We start from the raw sequence: 22,654 nt of genomic DNA, 5'->3' as shown, positions 1-22,654 counted from the left end.
GGGTCCAGGTTGTCTGGTAGGCTGGAGTTGATGCGTGCCATGACCAACTTCTATCAGTATAGTTTGTGAGAGTGTATTCTTTCAGATCCTATTGAGCATGGTCGAAGATCACGATGAGCATGACGTGGGAATCTTCTTGGAAGCAGTTACTGAACTATAATTCAGAGTATGATATGAATAGAGTACAGGAGTAACTTGATTGAAGTTAATGACTGTGTCAATGTAAAAACATCTAATTTTGCTTTCAAGTAATGTATTTAATGGATAAAAGTGAAAATTTGATTCAGTTTTTGTAATTGTTAGGGTTAAATAAGAAAAATGGCTATTGTATTAAGTTTGTGAGAACTTTGCTGCAATTTGTTTACAGGTAAAAGCCTTTTTGCAACCACCAATGGAGGGCATTGTGCTGGAGACTTATGGATCAGGCAATGCTCCAGATAACCGTCCTGATATATTGGAGGAGTTCAAGAAAGCTATAGAACGTGGAGTATTGATAATAAACTGCACCCAGTGTTTGCGAGGTTCTGTTACTGAATCATATGCCACAGGAAAGGTTAGTTGTTAATCTAATTAATGATTTATGCTGGGATTTCCCATTACTACATTCTTCAGCTCAGGATTTTTTTATTTGTTTGTTTTAATGGGTAGAATAACAATGGCTGTGGAACACTGGAGTGAATATTCTTCCCGTTGATCAATGAACATCACTACTGGTTAACTAGTTGAATTAGAAAATGCTTCTCAGTTCATTAAATAAAGGCTGGATAATTATGTAACTTCTTTTCAATAACTGAAATGTCAATTGAAGTGAAATGAATATATATATTCTGAGGAGAGCTCTCTGGCTACCAGTTTTCCCTAGTCTGGACTCTACTCTCCCCTGCCACCTTTGGGTATCTACCTGCATAAGAATAAGAAGATTCAGCTGCAGATTCTGTAGCAAGAGGTTTTTTGGATAGAAACCTGCAACTGTAGCAGAAATGGGAGGCTTGTGTTTCCTGCCAGTAAATTCACAGTAAATTACAGGAATTTGTTCTATTACAAAATAATCTCCTACTGGTTCCCAGAAGCAGCATGACTAATTTTCTCCTCAGAATGGAGAACAAATAGGCAGTTGTGATGAGAGTGACTCTCTGGTGGAAACTCAAGCCAGGCTAGCAACAGGCTGATATATACACACATACATGTGGGTCCAGGAGGAGCATTACTTTTTAGCTATGTGAAAACACAATGATGCTGGAGGAACTCAGCAGGCCAGGCAGCATCTGTGGAGAAAAGCAGGTAGTCAACGTTTTGGGTCAGGATCCTTCTTCAGGACTGGAATCTGGTATATTGTATCATATTCACACATCACTTCTCAGGATACTGTGCCATCTAAACGTTATATTGTTGTGAACAAGTGGCTTGTGTGAGGAAGAGACTGATCATGTAGAATGAAAAAATGCCCTGGATTTTCTTAAAATGGTGCAACAGCAACATGTTCTTGAGGGACTATTATTTAAGCCTCTCTCCTTTTGGTACACAAACATATCATGTGCACAATATGCTTCACCTGTGGAATTGCAGTGCAGTTCTTAATTATTCCAATTTACCTAGTACAAGTGATTAGCTACCTGAAAATGTGATGCTTTGGCCAATCGTCTAAAGACTGTGTGCAAGATGTGTGAAGCCAGAGATTGTTGCAAACTTGGCAATCAGACTTGATGGCACATTTTGGCTACTATTACCTGGTTTACGCTTCAAGAGAGATGCAAATTAATCCAAATGTGTTTTAATCAGAATCGTTAATCATCAGACCTGCTAATACAATGGTGCATTCTCCTGCTTCTGTTTCTTACGTATTTTCATCTTAAGATGAAAAAGTAAAAATAGAATGTATTTCTGTTGTTGTATCAACATGGTAATTTAAAGACCGCTGGGTTGAATAGACTGCATTCCTTGCATCGATTTTTACTATTGGTTTCCTAACACATCATCGAATTGGTCATTCTAGATGATTTCAAAACAAGATGCAATAGAGCAGAGGTTTTCAAACTGTGGTCTGCGGACCCCTGGCGCGGCGGGTTGCCGGGGGTCCATGAGAAAGCCAAGAAAAAAATGGAAAAGCGACCTGTTACAAAGACGTAGCTTGCTTGCTTGCTCCAGTTTTCCACTACTCAGAAACTCGGCCATATCTATTCTATCGGTTATAGGCGACAATCTTAGAGACTTAGACGGTGTTCCCTTTTGGTAAGCTGCCGCTTAATATTCGATTTGTGTAGTCAGTAGTGTTCACTACTCACTACAGTGCACAATGGAATAGTAGTGTTAACGAGACTGAGTGACGTTGTTGGTGTGCCTTAATAATATTGCTTACCGTGCATTTACGCCACAGTGACGTCACTGTTAAATGAAAAGTGTGCAAGTGTGTAAATTTTAGATTAGTTTTGATAATTTTGTTTATCAGTAATAGTAATTAAACTGTCCAGCATGTATTGCTGAGTATGGAGAAATTTCTGAAGAGAAAAGCTGACCAGAAACTGGAAGATTCTGATGAGTAAGGGGATAAGGGTGACTGAAAGAAAAAACAACGTGAGTACGATCCAGAATACATTTCAAATGGCTTCATCGTAGTGGGGACAAATGCAGACCAACCTCTTGTGTTGTGTGTTTGCAAACACTGTCCAACGATGCAATAAAACCAGCGAAAATTGAAGCGCCATTTAACAACAGTGCATCCAGATATTGCCAGTAAACCGAAGGAATATTTTGAGCAGCAAAAGGAGCTGTACCTCAAGCAGAAAGGCAAAATGACAGCCTGCGCCACTGTAAATGGGCAGGCTCTTCACACATCCTATTTGGTAGCATTACGAATAGCACTTTCCAGAAAGCCTCTCACAATTGGAGAAGAGCTCGTACTGCCTGCAGCATTAGATATGTGCGAAGTTGTACTAGGAAAAGAATCCAGTCAAAAACTGAAAGCCATTCCACTGTCTGTTAACACAGTAAGCAGAAGAATTGGCGATATGGCGGAAGATATACAGAGCCAGCTGATAGCACGTCTTCAGCAAGTCAGATTTGCGATTCAGCTCAATGAAAGTACTGATGTTGCCAGTGCTGTGCGGTTGTTGGTTTATGTTTGATATTGCTGGGAAGGAGAGGCTTTAGAAGACATTGTTTTGCAAGGCGCTCCCAGGGCGTACAACCGGTGAAGAACTTCTCTGTGCTTGACACTTTTTTTGTACAATCAGCATTGCTGTGGGCACAGTGTATTGGAGTATGCACAGATGATGCTGCCGCAATGACGGGATGGAAGTCTGATCTAGTCGCACGAGTGAAAGAAGTAGCTCCACATGTAGCTGCAACCCACTGCATGATTCACCGTGAGGCTTTGGCTGCAAAGGATATGGATGAAAATCTTGCGGATGTGTTTTCCACGTGCATTAAAATCGTTAACTTTATCAAAGCCAGGCCGCTCAATCATCGTTTGTTTGAAAACATATGATGTGAAATGGAAGCCGAGCATAAGCATTTGTTGCTACATACAGAAGTCAGATGGCTGTCACGAGGCTGCGTTGTGCAGTGTGTATATGAATTGTGAGATGAACTGCTCATTTTTCTAAATGAGCATAATGGATCATTGGCACAGTTCTTGACAGATGCGATGTGGGTTGTCAGATTAGCTTATCTTGCAGATATTTTCAACAGCTTAAATCTATCATTGCAAGGACCTGGCTCAAATGTTCTGAAAACGCATGACAAAATCAATGCCTTCCAGAAAAAACTGCGTATCTAGAAGGGAAGATGCGAGCAAGGCGTCTATGATATGTTTCCGTTGCTGGCTGACTTTCTGATAGTGAACGAGACTAAGACAGAAGCCGTTGCGAGCACCGTTTTCAACCATATTCAACAGCTGCCACATTATTTCCATGAGTATTTCGGCAACGATGATGTGAGCATGTTTGATTAGATTTGAAATCCGTTTGAATGCATGCTTACTGATTTAACTGGACGTGAACAAGAAGAATTGGCTGAACTGTCATCTGTCAGGACTTTGCGCTTGCAGTTCAACCGAATGTCACTGTTGTCGTTCTGGATAGCATGTTCCTAGGAGTATCCACTGCTGTCCGGCAAAGCCGTCAATGTTCTGTTACCATTTGCAACCACTTACTTGTGCGAAATAGCATTTTCTGCAGTTGCTGCCATGAAAACCAAATACAGATCAAGACTGAATATTGAGTATGGCATACGCATATGTTTGTCGCACATACCACCACATTTGGACAAACTCTGCAGTGCAAAACAGGCACAACCTTCACATTGAACTGAACACTCAAAGACACCGCTGGTAGTTATCGGTGATTGAAATAGTCACTATTTCAATAGGGCCTATGTGCAGTAATTTAAGTGTTGTATGCATGAATTATCGATTGTTTGATTTTTGTGGGCTTTGGGGGTCCGCCATCTAACAAGAACATGTTCTGGGGGAGGGCTGCAGCATGAGAAAGGTTGAAAACCACTGCAATAGAGCACTAGTTTCAAAATTATCCCAAAATCAGTAGCTCTGTGGAACTTGCACAATATTTGGAATCGGTTATCATAAGAATAAATTATAAACTTGGACTCTGGCCTACTAGAACCGTTGACAATCAAATTTAGCATTAATTCCAAACAAACTGACTGCTCAGAATAATTCAGTCATGGTGTAGATTTCTAGTGTCAGCTAAATATGTTCCTATTGTATAATCCCATGACCTTTAAATTTCAGGCTCTAGCTGATGTAGGACTCATTTCTGGCTATGATATGACACCTGAAGCTGGTTTGGCAAAATTGTCTTATGTGCTGGGCAAGACTGAACTGAGTATTGAAGAAAAGAACAAGGTAATGTATAGCATGGAATTATGTAGGATTTACAACTCTCAGTCACAGAATAATGTTCTGGCACACAATTTCAGCAATCTAACTTTGAAGCTTCATTGAGGAGTGAAGAGGATGATTGCACCTTCCTCAAAGGATTGGCAGAGTCCTCTTGAGCTGTTCACTGAAAGAATGGTCAGTGTCTCATTGGCTATGAGTTATTTCCTTTTCATTCCTATGATGAAATTTATTGTCTTTATTGGATATACTGAACAATTTGACAAGGTAGGAATCTGGTATATCGTGTCATATTCACACATCACTTCTCAGGATACTGTGCCATCTAAACATTATATTGTTGTCTCATGAACAAGCGGCTTGTGTGAGGAAGAGACTAATCCTGTAGAATGAGGTAATGTCCTGGCTTTTCTTTAAATGGTGCAACAGCAACATGCTTGCATAACATCTTGAACATAAAGTGTCTCAAGAAGTTTCAGGGGAGTACATTCAAACAATATTTGAAGCTGATTCTTAGAACAGCAGAAGTTTAAACAAAAGTGGGCTTTAAGGAGCCATAGTAGAGCTTGAGGGAGGGAATTCCAGAGATTAAAGCACTGGCATCTGGAACCACAAATGTCTCTGTGGAGCAGTTCAATTTGGTGATGATTAACAGGATTGGAGTGTTGTAGGACCAGGAGAATACAAGAGATGGAGGGATGAGCTTGTGGAGGAATTTGTAAAATAAAATGAGAATGTTAAAATTAAGGCATTGGGAGCCAGGGTAGATTAATGCACATAAAGTTGATTGGTGAACGTGTCTTGATGGGGTTGGGACAATGCCAGCAGAGGTTATGGAAAAAGAATGTTCTGTTTCCTCTCACATTACAAAGACGTACGGGTAGGTTAACATAGGTTTAAATGGGTGGCGTGGACTCATTGGGCCAGAAGGGCCTGTTACTGTGCTGCATAAATAAAGTTTATTACCAGCTAGAGATTTATTTTAACTATATTTTGTTGTGAAGGTTAAATTTTACTTCTAGTTGATCTTTTTAATAAATGCTGGCAGGCATTTGATTGCTATTAATATGAGAATTCACCTTATTTGTTTGTGAACTTTCCATCCTTGAAATAATGGAGTTTGTTTTGCTTTAACCCAGATGGTGTCTGAAAACTTAAGAGGGGAAATGAATACAAAGTTTGGGGAGGCAAAGATCTCTCTTCGTGACAGCCAATTTATTCAAGCCATAGCTCGGTCTCTCAGTATCAGCTGCAAAGAGGTAAGCTTTGAATTTGAGAGCTAACAATTAGATTTCACACTTCCTTTTGGGAACGCTAAACTATTGTATTTTTTTGCTAATAACATATCAGGTTTCCCTCAAAAAAAACTGAAATTGGTCAAAAGATTCTGAAACAATATTTGTGGACATTGTATCCAGAAACTTGTTAAAACAGATCTGCATGGTTTCTGACAGGACCATGCTTAATTTAGCACATCTGCTGCCGCTTTGCTGTGCACTGTTGACAGAAGAGCTTAGAGGTGCACTCCCCATGATGTAGTGAACAATAACAACAGCCAGTGACTGATGTGGGGGGAGAGAGAGGGAGAGGCTGCAGGGGAGAAGGAGTAAAGTTCACAATTTGCACAGCCTTGACTGTGGACTCCCCTAACAGGTCATCTGGTATGTAACTTCAGGACGTTGATGCCCCCTCCCATCATAGCCTCTTCCCTCTGATCCAGGGTCTGGACTCAAAATGTTGGCATGCACTTTCAGCTTCCACTGATGCTGCTTGATCCACTGAAATTTTTTTCTGTTGCATGGTTTTTGATCTTGGTATTAGATGATTTTCTTGTCATAAAGGATTTTGAAGAAGAGTACTGTTTAAATGTATCCTCACTTTGGGCAAGTCATATCCTTCATTGGGGCAATGACACATGATGCTGCTGTGGTAATTGTTGACATTGCTGCAAGCTCCAGCATGCCTTGGCTAGAGAGGTTGCTAATGGAATGATGTCAGTGGTGTCACCACCACCTTGAATGAGTATCTCAACAGTTTTAAATGCTGGAGAAAGCATTCCCTATTGTGCAATGTGAGAATGTTGGGTTTTATGAGCAGCCTGCAGTGAATTCCTTAGTCGCCATCAAGGGAGATGCCAATGTCAGGACAGTGTCCCCTTAAACAATGATAAAAGAAACAAACTAAGGCGATGTGCTCCTATTGTGTTCAGTTCTGGTCACCTCATTATAGCAAGGATGTGGGAGCTTTAGAAGGTGCAGAGGAGATTTACCAGGATGCTGCCTGGATTGGAGAGCGTGTCTTATGAGGATAGGTTGAGTGAGCTCGGGCTTTTCTCTTTGGAGAGGAGGAGGATGAGAGGTGACTTGGTAGAGGTGTACAAGATGGTAAGAGGCATAGATTGAGTAGACAGAGACTTTTCCCAGGGTGAAAATCACTAACATGAGGGGCATAATTTTAAGGTGATTGGAGGAAGGTATAAGGGGGATGTCAGAGGTAAGTTTATTTTTACATAGACGGTTGTGGGGGCAGATGCATTAGAGACATTTAAGAGGCTCTTAGATAGACACATGAATGATTAGAGAAATGGGGGGCTAGGTAGGAGGGAAGGGTTGGATAGATATTAGAGCAGGATAAAATGTCGGCACAACATCGTGGACTGAATGCCTGTACTGTGCTGTTATGTTCTATTGGTACTGAATGTTCTCCAGTGATTATGGGTTGCACTTTGAACTGCAGTATATGCCTTCAAAGGTGAAACTGGGTGTTCTAAGAATGATGATGTTATTAGGTATGCGCCATTAAGTATTTAATGATTGGCATGATTAATCCAGGAAATTATCACTGACACTGTATTCCTGGTTAATTTGATTTTTATGATTTGCAAATTTGAAAAGGCTATGATTGATCTGTTGTCTAGGTTGAGATGCTGTATTGTACCCTGATTATAAACTGACCCTTTTGTATTCTTTTGCATGGATTTCAACCTCTTTAAAGACTTCAGCATTGTTCCTTTAATTTGATAAAAATGAGGTGATCAGGAGGGTAGAAGTGTAAGAAATAGGGGGAGGGCATTTGAGAGCCAACGCTGTGCTGGAAGTTTGTTTTAAATGAAAGAATATTGACTGATTTTATATAATAAAGAACTTTGCTTTCTTTTAAAACAACAGGAATTGGAGGCTATCCGAGATGCCCTAACCCCCTCATTGGCTTGTGCAGCTGCAAAGACTGGTGATATAAATGCATTGGAAGCTATAAATGATATGGTAAGATTAGGAAACAACAAAAGAATTAGAAACAAAACACAAAATGCTGGAAATACTTCATAGATCAGCTAGAATCTGTGGGGAAAACAGAAAATATTATTCCTGCATGGAGTTCCTATTTGAAATTGCTTTTCATGAGATTCATTTTAGTTCCTGTGTTTCTTCTCTCAAGAATGTCACCTGATTTGCTGCTTCAGTGTTTCCAAAAAGTAGTTTTACAAGAGAGAAAGATTTGCTGGTTAGAAATGCAACCAACAGTTAGCTTCCTTTCCTCCACAACACCAAATCAAAGCTATTTTGGGTCGGGTATTGTACCTTTTTTAAAATGAGTTCAAAATACTGATCTGGTCAGGTGGAACATGAACTAGGTAAATGGCTGAGTTACTGCCACAATAGTTGTGAGATTGATTTTGTTTGAGCTATGTTGTCTTGAGAGTGCAATTTATCACACTTTCTACAAATGGGAAAGTAAATTTAATGGCTAGTTTTATCTGATTATACAATAATGTGACCCAAAGGGTGTAAAAGTACAACTTCTCACTGTGTGCTGGGTTTCATAAAATTTACCACCTTAAAATAGTGCAATAAACACTGTTGTCAGGCACAACTTGTTTATTTCATGTGAAAAGTACAACTGAACAGAATGTTGTTATCACAATGAGATATACCTATTGGAATCCAAGGTGCCAAAAGATCAAACTTTTCTCTAACGTGGTAATGAATTACAGAAATTGTGCCACTAACACAGCTCGGCCAGTTTTAACTAGTGTTTAACTTCTATATGAGATGCTCACATTTTTTTTTCAGTTTTTTGTTTTGTCATGGCATGTTGATATTTGGGTTTTTGACTCATAGGATCACCTGGAAGATGAGGTTAATGTGTTCAGGAAATGTGTGCCTTTATATTTCTTTAAAACAACTATTCTAACTAAACTTGTAAACCCATTTTGGAGCAACTCTGCACTTGGATATGATTTGGGTAATACTGACACATACCTGCATTCGAACCAAAAATCTGTTTAAAAATGGCAAATTATAATCACCGGTTTTAAATGAACATCCTAACTTCAGCTATAAACAATTGGTTTTTGTGTCCAAACTGAGATAGAAAAGTCTAAGATTGGACTTTATTTGTACTCCTAAGAATTGTAGGATCTCAAATGTTGGATGAATAGCTCATCAGATGTGGAGCACCACACTGATAGTCACTATCTAGAATCATAGGTAAAGGTAGTGGTATGAGTGAATGTTGCTGGAACTGTATCCTGGTATATTAGCATGTTGAAGGAATAGTCAGACTTTGCAATGGAAGCATACGGGGCAGGAAACTTCCTTTGAGGTTGAATGTGACCTGATGTTGCGCACTAGATTGGGAGGATAATAGAATTGGCAGAGGGTTTAAAGCAGTTGTGGCTGAGCTCAAAAATGATTGTTTCAATGTTCAATAACAAGTCTGAACCAAGTCTTGAGGAAACCGATTGGTCCAACCCAGCTTTTTTCAAAGATAATTTACAACTCACTTAACCATCACTTCATCTCACATTTGTCTGCAGAATATTCATTTATTGTTGCATCTAAACTATTCAATCTGTGTCTCTTGCTCCAAAAGTCACATTTGTCTTGAACTCCAGCAGCAGTTGGCAATTGATTAAAATTGAGTTGCGATCTTTGACAGTACCTGTCCCTGCGATGTCCAGTTGTGTTCCCAGTTAAATATTTTTCCAACTCTTGTCTCTGTCTTTTTTTAAAAAAAAAGCACTTGTATCTGCTTGCATTGGGGGTTTGTTTAATATAATGTAATTAGAATAATGATGTTTCTTCTAATCTTTGGTTTTGCAAGTAGATTGTTTATTTTTAAACTGATGTAAAATGCTCTAGACAAATGCACTTGAGATCAGAAGGAGAAATAAATTTTTTAAGGAAGAGTTCCACCTACAATGTCAAATCTTTCTTCAGATGCTTCACCTGAAAGATAATTTGTATGTTATTTAAGCTTTGTGTTGAAGGATCTCTTTGATCCGCTTTGTTCTTTTCTTGCCATCTCCGTCAAATGCACACTGAGATACACATTTTTGACTTGTGGAAGTTTATATCTTGAGTACAAATAATCTGTTCACTTAAATAGATCATGGTTCAGCTCAATCTATACTCTTGCTTGGTAATGAGTACCAATTGCGAGTTAAATATCAGAAGCTGAGGTTTAGAGTTGGGGTGGAAAGGCTTGTGCAAGTCTTGGCTAAATTTTCCACTCCGTTTGGGTTTAATGAGCCCATTTATATATTGTCATGAAATCAGATAGGAAAATATGATCCTATAGTCGGTAAAGTTAGTTACAAAGCCACAGGATGGAGTTAACGTTTTGCCATCTAGTCACAATGAATATTTAAAAACTAAAATAACAATATGAATATTTTAACCTAGGAAATCTGCAAAATTTATGTTTTTTAAAATGCTTTACAGGGTGGGAACTTGTGCAAGGAAGATTATGATGGGCGCACTCCATTGCATGTGGCAGCTTGTGAGGGCCATCTACAAGTTGTGCAGTATCTGCTGGAACATGGGGCCACTGTTTATGCTAAAGATCGTTATGGCAATACACCATTAAAGAATGCAGTGAAATTCAGGTACGTCACTGGCAGAAGCTTGTGTAATTGGTCTTCATTCATCGATCTCAATCACCTTGTTTAAATCTCTATTGAGTGCCTCAGCTCTAACTGCTTTCAAAGACAATGGGCAAGAATTTCTTCCATTGTATTTGTTGAGAAATTAGACACAGAAGCTTATTGGTGCAGTAATGAAAGACTGCTGCATCTAGAAGGGGCCATCTTTCTGATGAATTGTTAAATGATGATCCCCTTCTCCTCTTGAACCAATCCTAAAGATAATACAACACCACTTGGAATGTGGCAATTCTTCTGCTGCCCTGGCAAATGTTTATCACTCGGCCAACATCACTAAAACAGTTTCATTGGAGATTTCTCATTTCTGTTTGTGAAACTTTGGTTGGTACTTTTTTCCCCTACATCACAAAACTACTACAAAGTAGTACATTGGCACTAAGGTGCTTTAGGACATCCTGAGATACTAAAAGGCTCTATATCAATAGCATTTCTTTGAACCATGAGTAGGTTTCTCCACATTCTCATTGTTCACTTTGTGAATGGTGATCACTTAATTAACTTTCAGCTAGAGTCCAGCTACTTTCTCTAATCTCTTTGAGAAATCCTCAATATTGTTATTGTGAACATTGGATTAATTTTTGTTCCACAGCCCAGTTTGTCAAATTTAAAACTCTTGGTGAGTGTAAATAGAATCTTGATGAAACAGGTTGCACTAGTGGACTGTATTGTGTGCTTTGCTTTCTTGTGTCGCACAATGAATGGACAACGATGACTTTGTTGTTATCTGTATCTTTGGCAGAAAAATAAGTCATACAGTTTGTGAAATAAAGTCATCTGTATCTATTTATTGTTAGGAAAGTCTTCCTGAAACATGAACTATGATAGCCAAGTGGACACACCTGTGTACCTCCTGGTAATGTTTGAGAAAGATTATTTCCTCTTAATCAACTATAACAGTTGACAAGTCAAGGCAAGTGTTATGAGTAATCATCTGCATTGAAGAAAGCAAATCCTCCATTATCTTTACGAAAGTAAACTCAGCAAATGGCTGCAAATAGTGTATTTATAGTGAACAAGGATGGCTACTGAATAAACTGAGTTCTGTTTAAAATCTTTACTGTAGCGAAATAAGCCAAAGGTCAGGCATCATTTTAAATATAGTGTCATTCCATGTAGCATGTTGCAGCTGTGCCATTCTATAACATAGGGTAATAGATTTCATTTCCCCATCTGGTGCAGTTTTACCTCTATGGGGAAACATTGAATGTGATCAGGCATTTCTCCTCCCGCCCCCCCCCCCCCAACTTAAAAGGGGGGGAATTGGGAAATACTTCTCATGTTCCTTTTTTTTAATTCCACTCCACATTAGCCCTTTTTCCATCATTCAGCTGCAAATCAGTAGGCACTAGGGCAGGGATTCTGTCTTCAGCCTTCTGTGGCGGTTGGAGGTGATGTATGCTGCAGAGCAAGCTTTGTGAAGGAAAGGCAACAGCAAACAAAATCACCATTGTGCAGGATCTTTGAGATAAAATCTGTGTTTATTAAATAGTTGTAATTCTACTGGTCATTAGAGTTGATGCCCTTTTGATCTTGTCTCCAAAGTTCATTTGCTCTTGCTGCTGCAGTTTCACTTGAAACCAAAAGTAAGATTGCTTCACTGAAAGAGAAACTGATATAAAATCTGCAGATTATAATTTTAGAACAAATTACTGTAATATCTAAGTAATTTCACCACTATAATAAATATTAATTCTCATTACAAAAATTCACGATTTCAGGTTTGGATTTAAACAATCATTGTCCCATTTCTTTTGCCAGAACCAAATATTGACCTCTGTGATTTCTCTGGGTCGGAAAAATCATGTGGAGAAGGAAGGGCTTTCAGTCTCGAACATGAAACCAGAAAATAACCCATTATGAGTTTTATGGATTGTTTCCGCGTGATGCCTTTCTAATTTACACATTTACTTACATAGAAATCTCTTTCAAATCTTAAGTAAAGCTATCAACAAGGTCCCACATCATAGGCTGATCCAGAAGATTAAGGCACATGGGATGCATGGAGCCTTGGTAGACTGCATTCAAAATTGGATTGGCCGTAGAAAACACAGGGTAGTGCTGGAGGGGTGTTATTTTGACTGGGGATTTGTGACCAATGGTGTTCCGCAAGGATCAGTGCTGAGACCTCGGTTGTTTGTGATATATTTAAATGATTTGGATGAAAATGTAGGTGTGCAGATGACATAAAAATTGGCAGAGTTGTGGGTGGTGAGGAAGGTTGTCAAAGGATTCAACAGAATTTAGACCAGTTGGAAATGTTGGCATAGAAATGGCAGATGGAGTTTAATCGGGACAAGTGTGAGGTGTTGTGCTTTGGGAGATCAAATGTAAGGGGAAAGTATACAGTTAATGGCAGGACTCTCTGGAGCATTGATGTACAGAGGGATCTTGGGGTGCAAGTCCATAGTTCCCTGAAAGTGACAACACAGATAGATAGGGTGGTAAAGAAAGTGTAGTTGCCTTCATCGGTCAGGGTGGTGAGTATAAAAGTTGGGAAGTCATGATGCAACTGTGTAAGTATATAAAATGATGAAAGGCATAGATAGGGTAGATAGTAAAAGTCTTTATCCCAGGGTGGGAATGTCAAATATTGGAGGGCATAGGTTTAAGGTGAGAGGTGGAATGTTTAAAAGAGATTTGAGGCAAGTTTTTTTTACACAGTGATAGGTGTTTGGAAGCAGTGGAAGCAGGTATGATAGCAACATTTAAAGAGCATTTAGACAGGTACATGAACAGCCAGGGGAATGGAAGGATATAGACCTTGTGCAGGCAGATGAGATTTGCATCATGGTTAGCACCAACATAATGGCTGAAGGGCCTCTTCATGTTCTTTCTCTTAATCTCTAACTGGTCTATAAACCTGTGCCTTACAACTTAGCATATTGCAAATATTTTGAAAAATAGGATTTTTCTTGTCTACTGTCATACAGTTTTATAGTTTGTGTTTGTGGAGAGAGAAGGAGAAGCTGAAAACTTAACACCAGTGAATTTCTTGGAATAAAGGATGGCCTAGATTAGCCATGCTTCCACGTAATGACAAGAGACAGAAGCTCGGGTGCAAAAATAAATTCTTCTGATATCATAATAAATCAAGAAGATATGGCTGGCATTTAGCTACCCAGATGAACTTTGCCTATTGAATGCCAAAGAATTTTGGCAGTGCTAAAGCTCACTGCAAATCTGGTTATGGAGAGTGAGTGACAATCGGTAGGGGGCAGCCAGCAGTTATTTCCTGCACCCAGGAAGAGTTTCTGATCCTCCCAGAAGAGGAAAGGGAATCCTAGCCTTTTAGCACCCACTAGTGGTGTCCTTGAGGACTACTAGTTACACAGCTCCAGGTCCAGTAGGTGCTTGTAATTCTCAAGCACAAATTAGGGCAAACAAATATTGGAGTTCAGATCAGAAAATATTTTCAATACAGTAATTTTTTTCCAAAAAAAAAGCTCTTCCCTCAATTCAGCACTGAACAGGAAATTCAGAACAAGAAAATGCCCTGCCGAATTTGGTTTAAGCCTAAGCTCGTATGCAGATTGAGCCAAGGCCTCTCCGTTGCTAACATTACAAGTCCTCATGTCTTCAGCCCATAAAATGGATACAATAGCTAAATTGTATATAATTCTCCAGCTAAAGTTCTCTTGTGGAAGGGAAGTTATGAACTCAATGGATTTTCATGCTATAGCAGATCTCACTGAATGAGAACAATTGTGTAAAGGACAGATTCTGTTGTGCTTTGTTAAATGTTTTGTTTCTGTCTTCTACAGGCACACTGAGGTCATCAAGTTACTCCGACAGACTGGAGCCCACTTCTCAAAGAATGAGATTGTAGATGTGGGAACTGATTTGTGCAGGTAAATGTGTAATTTGTAATTTTGCCTGACTTGCTGAGTGTTTCCAGCATTTTCTGTTCGGATTGGGTGACCACTTTGCAAAGCACCTGCATTCAGTTTGTAGGGGTGATGGGAGCTCACAGTTGGCTGTGCGTTGTCCTCTCCCACTCTGGCTACATCTTGTCTGTTGTCTCCTGTACTGTTATAACGAGGCCCAACATAAGCTTGAGGAACAACAACTCATCTTCTGTTTGGGCATGTTGCAGCCTTCTGGCTGCAATATCAAATTCTACAACTTCATGTAACTCTATTTCTCTCTGTATCTAAACCAGCCATTTCAGCTGCAAGTTATTGGCTCAGTTTATCTCTTTCCCCATTAGCGTCGCCTGATTAGCAACACTGACTTCACCCTTTTGGAGATTTTCTTTGTCCTACCCATCTTGCCCCCACCTCACCCGCAACTTAAAACATAACTTTTCTTTCTCAGTTCACTGGAAGGATTTTTGACCTGAAGTGTTAACACTGTTTTTCTTTCCACAGATGCAGTCTGATCAGCTGAGTGTTTTCAGCATTTTTTGTTTTTATTTAAAATTTGTAATTTAAATTGAAGAACCTAATCCACATATTTTGTCCTTTGCAGAGGTGTCAGTTGGTACAATTCAGGCCTTCTGGAAAACATTTAAGTGGTAGCTGTAAGGTGAAGAATTTTTCTTTTCTTCCCCAACACTGAACTAGAATTTAAAGGCTGAATTGCTGGTGGTTCAGTAATTTAAACAGTTGTCAGATTCAGGGACAGGTATACTTGATAAACAATACACATTTTAATTTTGTTTTTTGCATTGAATTAATAGCTGCTCTTGAATCAGAATAGTATTGATCAGCTCCAGCTTGATCAGTACTGATCAGTTCAGTTCATCAAGTATTTTTGGTCTTGGCGGGGATATAGAATGCAGACTTTTACTTCTGTTGAAGCGTGCATATGAATAGAAGTTTGTTGATTATGTCAGTTACTCCCATAGCAAGTTGCATACTCTGTCATTTTCTGTCATCAAAGATAAGCTGGCCTACCCTTGGGGTGTGGAATAGAGGTGCATGGAATTTTAAATGTTAGCTTCTTGTTTCCCACCTGAATATGGGGAAGCCCCCTTTTTAGACACTGGGGATGGAGACACCTTAACCAACAGGTGGCTGTCCAAACTGTGCCAGATGCCACTTGAAGGGCCTGTGAATGGAAAGCAGCAAAGTTGTAAGGCATCTGAAATATGCAAATCCAAGCCTGGTAATGTTAGGTGCAAATGAAAGGAGAGTGCAGATAAATGCCAGATGCTGAGCGGGCTAACCAACTGCCTTTGAAAGCAATATTGAGCATCCAGAAAAATTACTGCAAACCCTAGAGGAATGAGTGTTCCTTCCCAAAAGTACTATGACCATCTGCTGACCTGTGTTTGACAACCACCCTCCCTGGGATTGTCTACATGCAAAATAAAAAGAATGTTTCAGGGGTGGGGACTGCAGTATAAATAGAACAATGCAGTTACTCACTGCTTAACCAGTTGCGAAGTTGGTGGAGCCTAATTACTTTGGTTTGAGAAAGGCAATTTCATTATCATATTTTTCATATTTCATAAAACAAAGGCTACTTGGGCCATCCAGTTTATGTTGGCTCTGCGAGCAACCACAATCCCATTTGCCTACTTATTTCCTTGTAGCCTACAGTCTCGCACGTGGCCAGTAAACAACCACCCCTTTCCCCCAATCCTCCACCAGCCTTCTACACCACAGGTAATTTACAGTAGCCAATTAACCTAACAATCAGCATGCCTTTTTGGGACGTGGGTGGTAATGGAAGCACCCGGATGAAATTAGTGTAGTCATAAGGAGAAGGTGTAAACTATACACAGTGCCAGAAGTCAGAATTGAACCCAAGCTGCTGGAGATGTGGGACATCTGCACAACCTGCAGCACCATTGTGCTGCCCTTTAAAGTTAGTTTTTTTTTCCATATACAACAATAACAAATTGGGGCAGAGTTGCAGTAACATAGTGATTTGAGGCCAAACTCTATTTGCCATCTTCTATATTGGTGGTATATCCAGCAGTAATCTTGGGGGAGCATGGCTGCAACCGATCTAAGATCTGCTGATCTTGGAGTTGGTCACTTCAAACCTGCTGCAAGAGAGTTATCTTCTTTCCAGCCTTCACAATAAATTGGCCTATAAGTAATTGTACAGGTCTTTTAGTTTCAAAGTTGGATCACGTTGCAATGCTGAGTAGTGGCTGTGGTTGGAATGGCGCAATGTTTGTTTATTTCATTTCCATATTCCAAAAATCGGATTGGCCATTTTATGCTGGGCTTTGGTGGTGGAAAACTATGGTGAGGGTGCTTTGGTGGTGGAAAACTATGGTGAGGGTGCTGGAGGAAAGTGGAGACTTTATGAATACAGATCACGTGGCTGAGGATGTTCACGATGTCTCTCCTGCCCACATCCACCAGAGTTCCACTGCAAAATTCCCAGTGGGACATTTTGCATGGAATAGTGGGTAGGATGGAGTCCTTGAGCTACCTGGCCTATTGACACAAGGAGTGAGAAATCTTGACACAATTCAGTAAAGTTCTGTGATGACTTGTCATTCCTGAGCTGAAATCTATGAATTCATAATCTTAATTTTTACCATTTACAAAGGTACTGTCCCTCCCTAATTAACATCTCAAAGGAATATCTCTGACTTGATACTTTGCGTGTATAGCGATAAAACCCCTCCTAAAGCAGAACACCATCCTCTGTAATTCTTGTTCAACCTGCTTTCTTCACATCTTGGTATTGGCTGGGGCTATTGTGTAGCAAGGTAGAATGAGGCTCCAGGTGCACACTTTAGAAACATTTATTTGCATTTGATTGTGAATTAAAGAAACTTTTAAAGGGGAGCTCTGAGCTGTTTAACAAACTGTGTGTTCCCTTTGAGATGCACAAAATAATCTCTTGTCTGCAATTCTGCATCTATTTGCTAAAATTAATTTTATAATTCGAAGGTTGGCTGACCTAAAAAAAAGGTCAGCATTGTTGACTTTCAGTAGGACATTACTTCCTCGGGGAAAAGTATAAATGAGACAAAATAACAATACCAAAATTGATCCAATGATCACCATAGATTATGAAGAACAAATCACCTACTTTTCTCCCTAAAAGCTGCTGACAGAATCAAATTATTTCTTCCTTGATTCTAACTCAGTCCTTGTTAGATTTTTAAAAAGAAACGAGTCAGATCATTTTGACTTCAGCATTCCAGAAGCTGAAATAAAATTGCTCGATGATAGGGTAATCGGAACCTTCTCAAAGGCAACACCCTTGGAATAAATAAATCAAGAAAACTCTAAGTAAAATGAGAAACAAAATTGATTTTCCTTTTAAAACAATAGATCAAAATCATAGAGGTACAGGCACCACAAAACTTCTGCCCTGTTAAGGGACTGCAGGTGGTGAATTGGTTTTGGTATGGGGATCGGCAGACTTGCACGGTTGTTGTGAATGTCTTGCTGACCATATTGGTTAGGGTGTTGTGTCTGCAACATCAATGCCACAGAGCTGTCTGGAGAACAGAGTCTGCTGCATCCAGAACTAAGGTCCTCCAGTTTCTGTACTCGGATGTGTGCGCACATTTGGAGGCTGTCTTCAAGTCATCGTCAACTTGTTCACTGAAGCAGATAGGAGAACAGGCCTTGTACTTCTGCAAAGTAAAGGCCTTTTACCATCCTACTGACAAAGGTCCATGATGAAATTGTGGGAAAGATGGACCATTTCCCAAATCTAGGGAGCTAGCATTTTACATGGGCAAGTATTGATCATGAAAAACAAGCTACTGGAGGAACTCAGTGGGTCAGGCAGCATCTGTGGAGGCAAAGGGATAGTCAAGGTTTCGAGTCGAGACCCTGCATCAGCACTGAGAGCGTAAAGGGGTGATGGCCAGTATAAAGAGTGCAGACTAGGCAACCGCTTTGCCAAGCACCTGCGCTCTGTTTACAATGGCCATCTTGATTTACCAGTTGCAAGCCAGTTTGATTTTCTCCTCCCCATTCCCTGTCTGTCCTTGGCCTCCTCCACTGCCAGGATGAGGCCAGGCATAAACTAAAGGAACAGCACCTCATGTATACTTATCCCCTCCTGTCCTCTGTAGCTATTTCCACCTTCTCCCCCTGTTGGCTCCATTTGCCCATCAACCCTTCTTCACCTGGATCCATCTACCACTCGCCAGCTCCTATCTCACCCCTGATCCTCACCATTTTATACTGGTTATCTCCCCCTTACACACTCAGTCTTAACATTGGCTATCCCTTTGCCTCCACAGATATTGCCTGACCCACTGAGTTCCTCCAGCAGCTGTTTTTTTTTTTGGCTCCAGGTTCCAGCATTTGCAGTCTCTTCTGTCTTCATGAAATTGACTGTTGCTTTCAATGTGCCAGTAAAGCCTTCAGACACCTGGGGGACAAAAAAGTAGCCTTGATCTTCAAACTCAAACACGACACAGCTCACGATATACTGAGCACAGTGATCCCAGCTCTCTTGTATGCTTTTGAGACTTACAGTGGGTATCTTAAAAGCATTGAAGAGATACCACAAATGCTGTTTCTGCAAAGACTTCCAGGTCTACAGGCAGGTAAACAAACTAATATCACTGCCCTCTACAAGGTCATCATCCCCCAGCATTGAGGCTCTAATTACATTCAGTTGGCTCTCCTGGGCAGGCCACATCATTTACATCTGACACCAGACTTCTAAATTAGACACTCTGTTCCAAGTTCTGTCACAGCATAGTGGGCAGAGAGGAAATTTCAAGGATGTTCTCAAAAGTGCAAATCAGGAAAGTGTAAATCTCCACTGACCCTTGGGAATCCCTGGGCCACGAGCACCCAAATGCGGAGAAGGAGCATTTAAAAATGCATTGAGAATGCTAAGTCCATTCATTGGGAGCATACAGTCCAGCGTAAGGAGTTCACCACTTCACAAGCTACCCACCTGCCCTTCAAAGCATTTCTTGCCTCTCTTGTGGCATTCTTGTAGGCCCCACACTGACCTCATCAGTTACCTCTGAATCCACAGAACTGGAGTGGAAGTAAATGGTCCTCAATCCCAAGGGATTGTCAGAGAAGAAGAACCCCACCACACATTTTTGTACCGTTGTGATGTTGGTCAATGTGTCATGCTGACTTGATGCCAGTTAAGGGTCCAGCTAATGGATTCAGCAGTAGCAAGGAATCACCATCACCTGCACAATTTAAGAGAATTTTCAGCTACTGGTAGGTTAGTTGGTGAGTAGGTGGGACGAGCATTTGGCTTTGGAGGATTGCAGGCAATGAGCACAAGACACGGGTTTGTGGTGTACGGAAGAGTACGTGAAGTGTATGAATGTTGGACGTGAACCCTGACTGCAAGAGCTGGTTGATGGGTGAATGATGATCAATGTGCATTTGGTGGGACATGTCATTGGAAGATGCACTTACTGACTTTGGCTGTGCATGTGAGGATACTTCATGTGGACCTGCTGACTTTATTTCAGGCATCAATTTGCCAGAGCTACCTCCTCCCATTGCCATCTGTCTCGAGGGGTCTTCTGGCTTCCCGAAGATGGAGAACATCTCTGGTACTCTCCACCTCCACAAGAAGTCATCTAGTGAAGCTTCAGAAAACCATGGAGAAAGATGTTTTCCTATGCAGTGCCATTCTTCAGTGTCCATAGGTCAGACTGAACTCTGGAACATTGTCAGCATTGCTGCAGGCAAAGTACATCTCCCCTTTAAGGGGAGTGGGCAGGCTTCAAGCAGCACAGGTAGCTTTAACTGGTGACAGCCATTCATTACATTGAGATGATTACCCAATGAACAACATGGTTACTGCTGTCTGTGCAATGAAATCGATTTACTCTGGAGACAGAGTGCAGATTTGGTGCCCATGTGGTGTTAAATGGGCACGTTAAATCATGTATTGCAATTGGACTGGACACATTAACCAGTCCTGATGCAGGGTTTTCAACCTGAAATTTTGACTATTCCTTCCCCATCCCCCCCCCCCCACCCCCACAGATGCTGTTCGACCTGATGAGCTCCTCCAGCAGATTTTGTTGCTCCAGATTCCAGCATCTGCAGTCTCTTGTGTGTCTATTGCAATTCCCACACTTATCAGAAATTTTAACAAAGTAGCTCAATTCCTAGCTATTTGAAACTCTACAACAGTGACCGCCTTTGGGGGAAGAAAATTGCTTTATTGGCTGTAAAGCACTTCAGAATGTCCTGAAACAAAACACAAAGTGCTGGAGGAACTCAGCAGGTCAGGCAGCATCTATGGAGGGAAATAAACAGATGCGTGAACTGTGCTATTTGATGCAAGATCTTTATCGTGTGACCAGCATTTTCACATGCTATCATTCCTTTTAGGTCACATGATTGTGCAATGTTATTCATTGACAGATTTCTTCCTAATCTTATTAGGCCGGTCCTCTTTTTTTGTATTTGGATTGCAAGGGATTTATATTTGTTTCCTGGACAATCTGGCAGAATCACAGAATATTGATCTCCTTGATCCATAAATTTTAAAGCTATCTCAAACATCTACTTTTGTTTTAGTGTATTGCCAATGACTCCCTCCTGCCTTGCCTTCTTCCCCATTCCCACTCTGTTGAAATTATAAAATAAGATAATTTAGGCAGATAAGAATTCCAATTTGAGTGCCACCTCACCACATCATAGCGGTTTTCATTGTACACGTGTATTGAAAATCGTGCACAAACTTTTTCTACAGTGTTCCTGTATTTGTTCCTTCCTGTGCTCATAAATGAATGGTGTCCATGCACTTTATCATCTAACACCACAGTGACATTGAGCATCCGGGATAAAGCTGCTGACTTCATAGAATTCATCAGTTTGGTGTCAATAGGGAGACTATGTGAAGGTGATTTTAGATGGTTAGTGTTGCATTGTATCTGCACGATAATTGTTGCTCATTTATAACTGTCTTTCTAAAATGTGGCATTTAAATTTGACAAAGTATTCTGGGGACTTGGTATCCCAATTTAAAATTATGTCTTGTATTCTGTCCATAAACACAAACTTGCATGGGATGAAGACAAGCAAACTTTCAAAGCAAATTGTTGACAGCTCTGGAGATTCATTCTGGATAATGGTGGTATCTTTGAGGTATGATGTTACAAGCCACAGATTGTTGAATCTGTATCTGATGGCTTTGAGCTGTGCTGCTGTAGTTATAGGTTACTGAGTTGAAGTTATAGATCTCCCTCTGATTTTTCTTGAGCACTTCTGCTTTCTCTCACCCAACACCCATGTTGGCAAACTGTATATGACTGTAGTTCTAAAATAAATGGACTTGATACTATGTCTCTAGAGTGCCCATTGCACACTAGATGTTGCTGTTTCTTCCAATTATAGCAAATTAAGTAAATTATTTCAACTTCTTATCATTTGTGGATTTGTCCAAATCTATCCCACGCATTAATGGGTTCATTCTTGCACTATAGATGTGGCATGTTAGGTGTTGACAACTAGCCCTGCCGTAGTTTTGCAACTCGCTTCTGATATGGGACACATTAATTTTTACATTGCAATCCCACAAAATATCCAATAAATATCTCAGCTGTACAATACCAGACATGTGACTTTGTTTACAAAACTAATATGCACTTTATTTTTACCTTCTTTTGTATTTTCGGTTGATTGCATTAAAGAACAGCAGCATATTTTGTAACATTTTTTTTACAAACCAGTACTGATTGTGAAGTGATTAAAAGTACAATTGTCTCAGTTTTTTTCTGCTTAATTGATTTTTGAATATTCTGTATTAAACTCTCCCAGTACTTGGTGAATAAATGAACCACCTCGTTTGTTAGAGACCAGTACCTATTGCCAAAAAAGCTCCAAGCTGGATTCCTGAACTGTTCTGACCAGAGTTGATCTGAGCCAAGATGAGAAAAGTCATGCAGAGTTCACACTCCTGATTGTTCTCCAGTTCCCCTCTTTGGAGAA

General features: G+C 40.2%; 1 protein-coding gene across 3 annotated transcripts in view; it reads left to right on the top strand.

Moving 5' to 3' along the window:
• aspg (asparaginase homolog (S. cerevisiae)) overlaps positions 1 to 22,654 on the top strand; it is a 70,164-nt gene that overhangs the window by 36,425 nt on the left and 11,085 nt on the right. For all 3 annotated transcript variants that reach the window (XM_052020062.1, XM_052020043.1, XM_052020052.1), the window contains exons 9-14: positions 368 to 553; positions 4,748 to 4,861; positions 5,995 to 6,114; positions 8,023 to 8,118; positions 10,579 to 10,742; positions 14,561 to 14,647. In XM_052020062.1, the coding sequence (XP_051876022.1) occupies positions 368 to 553; positions 4,748 to 4,861; positions 5,995 to 6,114; positions 8,023 to 8,118; positions 10,579 to 10,742; positions 14,561 to 14,647 (767 nt within the window). The remainder of the gene's footprint in view (positions 1 to 367; positions 554 to 4,747; positions 4,862 to 5,994; positions 6,115 to 8,022; positions 8,119 to 10,578; positions 10,743 to 14,560; positions 14,648 to 22,654) is intronic.

Source organism: Pristis pectinata, chromosome 1 (assembly GCF_009764475.1).
Source record: "Pristis pectinata isolate sPriPec2 chromosome 1, sPriPec2.1.pri, whole genome shotgun sequence".
NCBI lineage: Eukaryota > Metazoa > Chordata > Chondrichthyes > Rhinopristiformes > Pristidae > Pristis > Pristis pectinata.
Note: the sequence above shows the minus strand (reverse complement) of the source record. Positions and strands in the feature narration are given on the sequence as shown.